The sequence below is a fragment of the Lissotriton vulgaris genome, chromosome 2_1, assembly GCF_964263255.1.
Source record: "Lissotriton vulgaris chromosome 2_1, aLisVul1.2, whole genome shotgun sequence".
Lineage (NCBI taxonomy): Eukaryota > Metazoa > Chordata > Amphibia > Caudata > Salamandridae > Lissotriton > Lissotriton vulgaris.
Window position 1 is genome coordinate 338,339,352 of NC_141687.1, and position 13,109 is coordinate 338,352,460.

The 13,109-nt window shown below is 41.6% G+C and overlaps 1 protein-coding gene across 2 annotated transcripts in view; it reads left to right on the forward strand.

The window, feature by feature from the left end:
* Window positions 1–13,109, forward strand: part of EFCAB5 (EF-hand calcium binding domain 5) — a 377,049-nt gene that overhangs the window by 107,579 nt on the left and 256,361 nt on the right. For both annotated transcript variants that reach the window (XM_086955085.1, XM_086955086.1), the window contains exon 4: window positions 1,065–1,128. In XM_086955085.1, the coding sequence (XP_086811211.1) occupies window positions 1,065–1,128 (64 nt within the window). The remainder of the gene's footprint in view (window positions 1–1,064; window positions 1,129–13,109) is intronic.

The window sequence follows — 13,109 nt, forward strand, 5'->3', positions numbered from 1 at the left end:
GGAACATAATTACAGTAGCATTTGGCAGTTCCCAACTGTAAAAGTACATCTTCCCACCATTAGTGCATTCCGTTCGGCTGTAAACGAATCAAGGAAGAGTCAGAAACAGGTGCAGAGGAAGACGAAGGATAGCGAACAGATCAGAGAAAGTATAAAAGGGGTGGTGTCAGGAAACACGATTGCAGGGATCAAAAGGACGTGCCTAGTGAAATGCACAACTAAAACAATAGACCGGCACGGCAAGATGAGCCTCGAGCGGGGCCATCTGCCCTACAGTGTCATCCCCCTCATGATAAAGACACCCTCAAAGGAACACGTGTCTTCCGCCAGAGTTTGGGAAACCCAGGGTCGCGAAGCGGACAGCGTCCGTTCGCTGGCTACTTGAGGGCAAGAAACAAAATGGATGCCATATCTAAAATGGAACCCGTGGGTTCAGATGAAGAAACCCACGAAACAAACGAACGGTTCAGGCTAGTACAGCGAAAATGCGTACACCCACTAAACTCGTCATTTGCGGTTCATAGATACCAGACTCGACCATATTCGTGCGAGTCGAAAACACCACTTACAATTGTCACGGAACCTCATTTCTCCACAGTGTAAAAGCTGCACTGAATATGGCGGAATAAGGCAGTGATTGTATGAAAGAGGAAGCAAGAATGTAGAATGATAAAGAAGGTGTTCCAGGTTTCCAGCAAATAGGAGCAGTTGTGCAGCAGGGGGTGAGTTAGTGCAGATTGGCATCAGTTTACGTGGTATGATGTAGTACAGGGACTGAAAACTCATGATGACTTGGCATTAAGTGTGGGGGAGCATTCAGACGTGGGAGAGGGAGGAATGGTGTTGTTCACTATGTACATCTCAGTTTATTACTTTACGTCCTGTGACATGTTATTTTTGACCGATTAAGGGCTCTAGAATCCTGAGGTAACTTCCTTTCACTCTTTCAGTAAAGCCAAAAAGCAGTGGTCAGACTCCACTTCACAGCCTGCAAGAAAGCTCTGTTCTTCAAACCTCATGCAAGTTTTTACCTACTCACTGAGATTTTATGTTTTCTTTCACAGATTCAAAGCGCCTTGAAGTCATTCCAGGAAATAGCCTCTCGCTTACCAGTGGAGCCCAAATTTGGTGAGGGGAGGACTTTACCCTTCCACTTATTTACATGTTTTGCTTATCACAGGTTTTAATTGAGTGTGAATGGGAGGGTTGGACGTATTTACTCCCAAGGTCCCTAGATTTACCACTTCGGCCACATCAGGGCAAGGTAATTACTCAAAAGTACACAGTGCATGAATTGGAGATCCTCCAGTCTTCCGAATCCAAACCAAAGGTCTTATGCTAACAGACTATTTCTCAGCTGCTTGGCACATGCAGGGCATAAGTAGAGGAAAACCTGTCGTTTTTGAGCATGTGAAAAGAGAAGAATGTTGAAAAGAAGAAGTTATGGAGAGAGGTGGGAGGAGTCCGAGGAAATGCGGAAGGCATGAAGGGAAACGTGTGGGGGACAAAGGGAAGGTGAACTTGATGGTACCATACTTTACATTAAGCACATCAGAGTAGTAGGTTTTATGGCACTCTTTTGATCTCTGCCTCTTCCATCTGCCATCACAGGTACCTTCTTCGAAGATCCTAGCTCGATCCTGAATTCCACTCCCTTTTTTAGTGGTTGGAGATATCTACCTCGGCCTCATAGTAAACTAGCAAGCCACCCTATTCAAATATGTTGCGTCTTGTGCCTGAGTTGACCAATGCATCCACTTTAGAAACCTGTGTAACTTCATGGCCACAGATATGAATCCCAGTTGGCCCACTCAGCCTTCTCAGTTCAATAAAATCAGTATCCGTCACCAGTAAAGAAAATATAGTTTAATTCCAGCATATGCCCAGAGTTCATTTCATTTTAATAAGATACTCAAAGCCTACAGCTATTCCGGCACATTTTAAAACATTATAAACAATTAAACTCTTGACTCTTGATTTTTACTTGCATTTTTAAATGTATCTTCTGGGCTAAGTGTAATTTTAGATTCTGAGCTTCTGCTGTAACCAGGTAATTCCTCAACTCCTGCCTTTCTACATTTCTAGACTCTCTGGTCTGCCGCGGGTCACCCGTTTGTGCGGAGAGAGTTCCTTTTTCTCCTTTTTCTGTTCATCGGCTGGCCGCCATCTTGTACAATTGACGGTCCAGCATTTCTTACTTTTGCCTGTCGGGGCTAAAAAACACATGCAAATCTGAGCCCGCAGCAGATGTGCGCAGCGAGTGCATCAAAGGCAAGCCCGTCTGCACCCATCCGCTCTCGAATTGCGCTCAGCGCCAGCCCCCTGCTAGTTTGACCCCAGAAAGGTGAGGACCCTATCACCCATTCCAGGGAAACTTAGCTTTTAATTAATTCCTCAAGAAAGTACTGTGGGGGTCCTTAGTTAGACCCGTACCAATGCAATGATGGCTTAGTATATCTCGTCTGTGATTTTACCCCTACTACCATCCATTGTATGTCTCCTACAGCTACAAATTTATTAGTGGTACCCCCTTAACAGTCTAAAATGAGATGCAGTTGTACACTCATAAATGCCAGATCACTTATAAAACATGCACTGGACTTTGCAATCTTCATGGAAAATCAGAATATTATTCTGGCTTTTATCACTGAAACCTGAGCAGATCCTTCTCCTGAGCCAGATCTACCATTGGCTTTACCTGCATGCTTCAGGATAGTAAGACATGACTGTCCATTAAAAAAGGGTGGAGGCCTTGCAATAAGATTCAGAGATCACTTCAAAACTATTTTTAATGTTCTTCCCAATGAGCTACTCTGCGTAGCCTTACATTTTAAATTGAACTTACCAGTCACTATTCCTTTAATGGACTTCTCATCTATCGACCACCAGGTTCTAGAACAGGTTTCTCTCAATCCATTGGCAGCCTGATAGAACTTAAAGTTGACGCCACGGACTGCACTATTCTTGACGACCATTGATTACCATATGGACAACCTGCTTGATCCAGATTCCATAAATTTACTGAATCAGATTGCTAGCGCTGGTCTACCACAAATTGTCCAGGGCCACTCACACACAGCTGGTCATTTGCTTGATGGCATCTTTACGGATAATCCACAGCTCCATTGGGTATTCTCTCTCCCTCATGATCCCACCATAAGGCAATCTTTTTTTAGATAAATAGCCGATTCAAAGCAGAAAATCCATGCACACATATTAGGAATATCACTTGTCACCTATGGAACACTATAGATGCTAGTCAATTTAATGTATCTCTCATGGAATCAACCCACCTGGTATGACCTGATTTAGACACTGCTGCTCGTAGTTACCATCAATGGCTAGATGCACCATTAACCCTGCTAGCTCCAGCAAAAAACTCCAATAGCCATACGACTAACCCCTCTGAACCCTGGTTTAGCGAGTATCTTAGACAGAAAAAGCAGGAATGTAGGAGATCAGAGCGTAAATGGAGACTCAACCACAAAACAGAAGACAAAGAGGTATATAAAGCCAACTTACAGACCTATAAAAGAATGATTTTAATGGAGAAAAATAATTACTTTGGGACAAAAATAGAAGGAGCTATGAATTCCTGTAAGGAACTATTTGCAACAGATAACAAATTATCAAAACTACCAGACCCCAAGAACCCCAAAGTTAATCAAAAAATCTGCAACAAACTAGCATCTCATTTCCAAGACAAAGTCAAATTGGTCTATGATTCCATTTTAGACATTAATCCAAATGTCGATCTAACCAACAGACCGCTGTAGAGCACCCACAATGCCAGTACTCTATCCCACTTTGGACCTCTGATGGTGGATCAGACCCAAAGGATACGGATGCAGATTAAATCAGGCTCTCCTGAGGACCCATTTCCAGCCAGAATAATTCATCAAGCCCCTGGATGCTGCTGACCGTAATAATTATTGCCCAATAACAAGACTAGCATTTCCTGCCAAATTGGTCGAAAAAATCATCAATCAAGAAATAGCTACTTTTATTAGACAATACAAAGAGTCTTGATCCTACACAGTTTGGATTTCGTAGTCATCATAGCACCGAGCTGGCGTTGGTCACAGCTACGGAAGAAATTAGGCGGACAATAGATGGCGGTGGAAATGCGGCTCTGATCCTTTTAGAAATTCCAGCCGCATTTGATATGGTTAATCACGCTGTTCTAAACGATCACTTGGAATCAATTGGGATGCACTTCAGTTCATCACCTCCTTTTTAACTGACCATATCCAGACGGTCTCTCTCAGTGAATTTATCTCACCAGCCTTCTCTTTGCCTTGTGGGATCCCTCGGGGTTCATCCCGGTGCTCCACTCTATTTAATCTTTATGTTACCCCAGTTGCTGCTCTGATAAGATCATTCGTTTTTTCTTTGGTTTCGTAAGCGGATGACACTCAGATTGTTGTGTCTGTCACCGACAATCCCGAAGCCACGGCAGTCCATTTCCATGACTGTATGTCTCACATTGGAAAGTGGATGAGCAGTAACTGCTTAAAACTAAACTCCTCGAAGACTGATGTCCTGCTGTTTGGCAATAATCCTTCTTTTTGGTCAATTGTTGGCCCCTGGAATTGGGGAACCTACCTATCCCCAGTGACAGAACAAAAAACTTTGGAGTAGTTATTGACACTAAACTATCCTTTGAAGGACAAATAAATCATCACCTCAGCATGTTTCTTTATTTGAAAAACTCTATGGAAAGTGTTGCCTTTCATTCCATCAAGTCTGCAGAAGACGGTAGTTACTACTCTCATTTCATCTTAAGTAGACTACTGTGATGAGTTTTTCATCAATATTCGAAAACTATTTTTACATAAGCTACAAACACTGCAGAACGCCGCAGCACGGGTATTGCTAGGCATTCCAAAACATAGATCAACATCTCAAGCACTGATCCAATTACACTGGCTTACTATATGTAAACGGATTCAGTTTAAGGCACTCTGCATTGTCTTCAGAGCACAACAAGGTACTGGCCTTGAGTATCTCATACAGAGTTTCCAGGGCTAAACCTCAGCTCGATCCCTGCTTTCATCCACCAGTGGAATTCTTGTAATCCCTAGATTTAAGAAAACCAACTAGGGAGGGAGAGGATGTATTCTAAGTACATCGAGGCTGTGGAACTCGCTTCCAATAGAACTAAAATCTAAGACAAACTTATTGGAATTCAGTAAGAACCTGAAGACTTAGCTCCTCAATAACAAACTTGCCAGTTTTCAGAGACTTCATGATGCCTTTCAGCTCAGTGCCTAGATACCCCCGGGTGAGTGTCGCGCTTTAGTAATTCTATTTCATTCATTCATTCTTCATGACTTTCACCAACACTGCTGCTAGGTGTTAGCTGCTTGGTGTTAGAAAGATTAACCAGCACTTTTGAATCTATGTGGCTATGGGGCCATTTAGGCACCGGAGACAATCTGCTTAAGCCATCCACCCCACAGCAGACCGCCTGCCCTAATTAAAGTTGAATACCGAAGAAGCTTTATAATTCCTGGTGGAAATGCTTCTGCCAATGTGACGGAAGAACTTTTGATAGAAATGAATACCGGTGAGAGCACAATGTCAGGGCAGCTCACTCTGCATTGTTTTTTATTGCTAAGATCAAATCTCCAAAGCAGGGACTATTTCTTAGAAAGTAAAAAAACAAAATGGGCCCTGATGCACAGGCAGTTTTCTTGTACCCCATACTATACAACCTGTCCTACCTCTGCATTTTACTTTCCATCTCTCTAGTGTCCTCTTTAAATCATGATCAATGAACAAAAAATAAAAAATAAAATCAAAATATCAGAAATGATATCAAACTTTAGCTGTGACCTGCTCTACATTACAGAAGCTTGGCTAAACAATAATGCAGCAACTACCCTAAATAACACATTTCCCTCAGGTTAAAAAATGCTGTTTAGAGTTGCCTCCGTTAGAAGACCAGATGATAATTAGGAAATGGCTATAAAAAGTTTCTCCTTACAGAAACCAGCCAAGAAGTTGCTGCCTCCAAAATTAATTTTGCTGCTTGTCAAATGCCCTCCATAAACAATCTTCACTCATTCCTATTGATTTACAGACTGCCAACATACAACCATTCATCTGCTGATGCCTTCATGGATTCTCAGAGATTACCTCAAAGCATTCTGGCCTCTGCATACTAGGAGATTATAATATCTGGTATGATAAACCCGGGCTGCCCCAGACTAAATCCTTCTTCTAGCCTCAAATGGCTTGACCTAGATCAGTTGATACCGTTTACAACTCATACACTGAATTCAATATTCAAGAATGACAGTCTCATAAGTGTGGTTAGCAACTACCTCATAATTTGGACTGACCATCATCATTAACTTTAAACTCAATCATCCATTTTCAAGGATATCTGTAATCTTCACAGACTCAAAAAATATGCTTTGGATCTTAGAAGAATCATGACCTATTCACTATTCATTCTCAACTTACCACTTTTGCACCTGAGAACACAACAATAACAGTTCATGAGTTCCATCTTTGATGTTATCCTTTGTTGACAACCTCACCTCTTTCAAGACCCCTCAGCCACTCAAAGCTGTCGGAAAAGAAGTTGGTTAAAACCTGAATCAAAAATCCCTTAAATCCGGGAGTGGCCAAAAACGTGGCAGAATAGCAGCTCCAAACATGAGCTCCACCAGCCTACCTGCTATTCTGGCACTGATCCGGTCCTCCTTGTTCCATCCACCGCACTACCAATTGCCAGATTGGTGCGGCAACCCCTGACATTGGATGGGTGGCTCCTGAGACACCCTCTGTCCAAGGTGGGCCCGTCTGTTCACTCTGACTAAACCTGCGGTTGGAACCCTCCAGACGGCTGCACGACCCAGGCCGCTCGGAGAGTGTCCCTGCGGCTCGATGCCGCAAGGCAGGTATCCCAACCTGCCTGACTGTGGGACTGGGAAAGGTATACAGTCAAAATATCGAGTCAAAAATATAGAATTGCAGTTATATCGAATTAAAATATAGAATGGACAAAATATCGAATGGACAGAATATAGTCAACAAAAATATAGAGTTGAATTGCAGTACTATCGAATTCAAAATATAGAATGGACACAATATCGAATGGACAGAATATAATCAACAAAAATATTGAATTTGAGGTAAGTAAGTTAATATCGATTTTTTAATAATATCGATTTTTTTAAAGTGTTTTTTATGTTAGTATATGTGTGAAAAGTGTATGTTTATTTTATAATTTATTTTAAGTAATTAATTTTATGGTATTTAATTTTTGCATAATATAAATCTGTAGCGGGTTGCGGGTTTATAGGGTAATAGTGTGGGAAGTAATTTAATTATAATTAAATAGATATTTTAATGTATTTATTGGTATTTATTTTGAATTCATTGTTATTTAATTTTTAATTGGCAATTAATTAAAATATAATTGGTAATTAATTTTTATTAATTGATTAATTGATAATTGTGTTAATTTTATTAATTTATTTTCTGTAGCGGGTTGTGGGTTTATAGGGGAATAGGGTGGGAAGTAATTTAATTGTAATTAATTACATTTTTTAATTTATTTATTGGTATGTATTTTGAATTAATTGTTAATTATTTTTCAATTGTTAATTAATTCATTTTTAATTAATTTGTATTAATAGGTAAATATTTTTAATAATTAGTTTTTATTTGTATTTTTATTTGATTAATTATTATATTATATTACATTGGTAATTACTTTTAATTAATTTGTAATTGGTATTAATATTTAATTAATTTTTATTCATGTATGAAGTATTTACTTTCCCTACTGTTGCAGTCACCGGAGTGGGAATAGTAATTTTTACCCCTACGCTATCCAACGCTTTCCCTACTGTTGCACTCTCTGGAGAGGGAATAGTCATTTTTACCTCTACGCAATCCAACGCTTTCCCTACTGTTGCACTCTCTGGAGTGGGTATAGTAATTTTTACCCCTACGCTATCCAACACTTTCCCTACTGTTGCACTCATTGGAGTGGGAATAGTAATTTTTGCCCCTATGCTATTCAACCCTTTCCCTACTGTTGCACTCACTGGAGTAGGAATAGTAATTTTTATCCCTATGCTATCCAACGCTTTCTCTAGTGTTGCACTCACTGGAGTGGTAATAGTAATTTTTGCCCCTGTGCTATCCAACGCTTTCCCGACTGGTGCACTCTCTGGAGTGGGAATAGTAATTTTTACTCCTACGCTATCCAACGCGTTCCCTACTGTTGCACTCTCTGGAGTGGGAATAGTAATTTTTACTCCTACGCTATCCAACGCTTTCCCTACTGTTGCATTCTCTGGAGTGGGAATAGTAATTTTTGCCCCTACGCTATCTAACACTTTCCCTACTGTTGCACTCCATAGAGTGGGAATAGTAATTTTTACCCCTACGCTATCCAATGCTTTCCATACTGTTGCACTCTCTGGAGTGGGAATAGTAATTTTTACCCCTACTCTATCCAACGCTTTCCCTACTGTTGCACTCACTGGAGTGGGAATAGGAATTTTTACCCCTACGCTATCCAACGCTTTCCCTACTGGTGCACTCTCTGGATTGGGAATAGTAATTTTTACACCTACGCTATCCAACGCTTTCCCTACTGTTGCACTCACTAGAGTGGGAATAGTAATTTTTACCCCTAGGCTATCCAACGCTTTCCCTAATGTTGCACTCTCTGGAGTGGGAATAGTAATTTTTACCCCTACGCTATCCAACGCTTTCCCTACTGGTGCACTCTCTGGATTGGGAATAGTAATTTTTACACCTACGCTATCCAACGCTTTCCCTACTGTTGCACTCACTAGAGTGGGAATAGTAATTTTTACCCCTAGGCTATCCAACGCTTTCCCTACTGTTGCACTCTCTGGAGTGGGAATAGTAATTTTTACCCCTACGCTATCCAATGCTTTCCATACTGTTGCACTCTCTGGAGTGGGAATAGTAATTTTTACCCCTACTCTATCCAACGCTTTCCCTACTGTTGCACTCACTGGAGTGGGAATAGGAATTTTTACCCCTACGCTATCCAACGCTTTCCCTACTGGTGCACTCTCTGGATTGGGAATAGTAATTTTTACACCTACGCTATCCAACACTTTCCCTACTGTTGCACTCTCTGGAGAGGGAATAGTCATTTTTACCTCTACGCAATCCAACGCTTTCCCTACTGTTGCACTCTCTGGAGTGGGTATAGTAATTTTTACCCCTACGCTATCCAACACTTTCCCTACTGTTGCACTCATTGGAGTGGGAATAGTAATTTTTGCCCCTATGCTATTCAACCCTTTCCCTACTGTTGCACTCACTGGAGTAGGAATAGTAATTTTTATCCCTATGCTATCCAACGCTTTCTCTAGTGTTGCACTCACTGGAGTGGTAATAGTAATTTTTGCCCCTGTGCTATCCAACGCTTTCCCGACTGGTGCACTCTCTCGAGTGGGAATAGTAATTTTTACTCCTACGCTATCCAACGCGTTCCCTACTGTTGCACTCTCTGGAGTGGGAATAGTAATTTTTACTCCTACGCTATCCAACGCTTTCCCTACTGTTGCATTCTCTGGAGTGGGAATAGTAATTTTTGCCCCTTCGCTATCTAACACTTTCCCTACTGTTGCACTCCATAGAGTGGGAATAGTAATTTTTACCCCTACGCTATCCAATGCTTTCCATACTGTTGCACTCTCTGGAGTGGGAATAGTAATTTTTACCCCTACTCTATCCAACGCTTTCCCTACTGTTGCACTCACTGGAGTGGGAATAGGAATTTTTACCCCTACGCTATCCAACGCTTTCCCTACTGGTGCACTCTCTGGATTGGGAATAGTAATTTTTACACCTACGCTATCCAACGCTTTCCCTACTGTTGCACTCACTAGAGTGGGAATAGTAATTTTTACCCCTAGGCTATCCAACGCTTTCCCTAATGTTGCACTCTCTGGAGTGGGAATAGTAATTTTTACCCCTACGCTATCCAACGCTTTCCCTACTGGTGCACTCTCTGGATTGGGAATAGTAATTTTTACACCTACGCTATCCAACGCTTTCCCTACTGTTGCACTCACTAGAGAGGGAATAGTAATTTTTACCCCTAGGCTATCCAACGCTTTCCCTACTGTTGCACTCTCTGGAGTGGGAATAGTAATTTTTACCCCTACGTTATCCAACGCTTTCCCTACTGGTGCACTCTCTGGATTGGGAATAGTAATTTTTACACCTACGCTATCCAACGCTTTCCCTACTGTTGCACTCTCTGGAGTGGGAACAGTAATTTTTACCCCTATGTTATCCAACGCTTTCTCTACTGTTGCACTCTCTGGAGTGGGAATAGTAATTTTTACCCCTACGCTATTTAACGCTTTCCCTACTGTTGAATTTTCTGGAGTGGGAATAGTAATTTTATGTTCTACGCTATCCAATGTTTTCATTACTGTAGTTTTTTTAGGACTTTAAATAGTAGTTTTATTTATTTATTTAATATTTTTTGTATTTTTTTAGATAATGTTGTATTTAATTAACTTTAAAAATATTGAAAATATATAATTATTTATTTGTATTTGTTTTATTTTATGTGTGCAGATGTATTTGTAATTTATAGTATTTTTTAATAATGTATAAGTAATTAAAATAATTATTAAACATTAATATTAAGTAAGTATATATTATATAATGTATGTACATATAATTAAAGCTTTATTATTAAATATGTATTGTTTATTAATTTTAAACATTATTAAATATGTTTAAATATGTTTATTTTATTTATAAGTATTATTTACTTTAATTTACTTTTTTTTTACAGAGAAAAAACAATATTTTTAATTACGATATTTTTAACATCGATATTTTTTTCCCTATATTTTTGTACTTACAATGTTGTAGATAGGGTGTCGATATACTTGCCTTCGATATTCCAGCATCGGTATTTCTGTAGGTCGATATTCTGTCCGTCAATATTCTTTCAGTGATCCACTGGGGAAGTGATGGCAGGCCTGAGCAAGTACAGAGGGAGGCGAACTCTGAAACCCAGAGAGGGAACTGGCGCCACTCCCATAGACGAAGAGTGACGACAAGGATGCGGCCGGCCTCCAGTGATCCGGGACATAGGTGAGTGCAGCAGGGGTCCCAAGTGGTTGGGACCCCTCCCCCCACTCAGCTCGTCATGAGGCACGGCGCTCCTGTGCTCATGACGAGCTGAGCTCGTCACAGGTGCATTGGCTCCCATGGAACGTTCAGCACAGCAGGGGAATTCTCCCCGCACCTGAGCGTTCCACGGGCCATGACGAGCTGAGCTCGTCATGAGCACCGGAGCGCCGTGGCTCATGACGAGCTGAGCTCGTCACAGGTGCATTGGCTCCCATGGAACGTTCAGCACAGCAGGGGAATTCTCCCCGCACCTGAGCGTTCCACGGGCCATGACGAGCTGAGCTCGTCATGAGCACCGGAGCGCCGTGGCTCATGACGAGCTCAGCTCGTCATGAGCATGGGAGGGGTTAAATTCTGTAATGCAATATGATACACAATTTTGACACTTCTACCACGGTGACCTATATTGCAGTGAATTATTTTCCCAAGAACAGTGCTGATCTGTGGTCTGTGCATGGTTATGGGTAGGACTCGCAGATCAAAGGCGGGTTTGGCTGTGCTGGGCTGTGATGAAGAGGGCTATGCTTTGCTGGGCTCAGGATTGGACAGTACTGGACTCAAAGCAAAACTGGTCTTTAATAGTCTGGTCTGGGCCTTACACTGGTCTAGACTCTGCAGTAGTGCTGGAACGATGCGTAGAGTGGGGGCGTTGACTAATGCCAGTAAAACAGAGCACCTCTCATGTTACTGGGAGAGCGTGTAAATGAGAGTGGCAAATGTCTGTTATATACTAATCCACCAAACTATACATCAGGCCCTTACTTTTTGACATTTTCCGGAACAAATCTGCTTTAGATTTCACCTTGACTATCTCTATCCTTAATAATTCTCGAAGTCATCCATCTCTGAAACGCAGTTCTACAGCTCTCGAGAATATTTACACCCTAACCGTACCCATGGTACTAGTGCTTTACAGTGCACAGACTCACTTAGTACTTGATATGATACAAACTCACTCTACTCTTGACCATAGCTGGACTGCCTGCATCAATGACATGATTCAAATTCCCTCTGTCTTTCTTATGATGAAAACTGAAACTGCTTTTATCAAATTCCAGAATCCCTCTTGTCCTGCCTCACAGTGTTCTTGATTGTGTCTGAATTCACTCTTTGATATTTCAGAGACGTCCTCTGGTCTTGTTAGTACACACAAAAAAACTGATCTTAGTTATATCCCCGCTCACACAGTTCTTCACTTTGCCAAATGTCTTGGATTCACCTTCGGTGTCTTTCTAAGACACATGGGACACATCACCATGATAAATAAGATGACCAGGTACCAGCTCTCTTGACTGCAGAAAGTGAAACCATTCCTCCCAGAAAGCAAGTTCAGAACTTGTTCTCAACCCTCGTGCATACACATGTGTGGTAGCAATCCCCTGCTCCACATCCTCCAAGACTCCATCCTGGCCGCATTTAAGATTATCCAACACGCAGCAGCATGGCTCATCAGAAGCCAAAAGGTATAGACCACACCACCCCCATGCATATGAACGCCACTGGCTGCCTCACCATCTTCAAAACCAGTATATCTTCTACAGAGCAAACACAACCAACATCCCTACCTATGAGGCTGACAAGCTCCCCATCTCTGGTGGCTCTTGGCACACCGGTAGGCATGACACCAATGGGGTGAGACAAAGAGGTGCGAAAAAGAAAAAACAGGACAACAGGCCTTCTCCTGCTATGCCCAACATCCCCATATCCTTCATCTGTCAAAGTTTGCATAAAGGTAAACTACTGCAGTGTTACTGATACTGAGTTTTGTATCATTTCTACTGCACTTTAAATGAGGTTTTGAGGGGCAGATTTACAAGCCCCTTGCAGCTCTTTTACACCGCCGTTGCGTCACTTTTGTGACGCAGCGGCGGCGCAAAAGATGCGCCATGCTGCGGGGTATTTACAACTTGACTCCTCTGGAAGATGCGTCACGTTGTAAAGCCCTG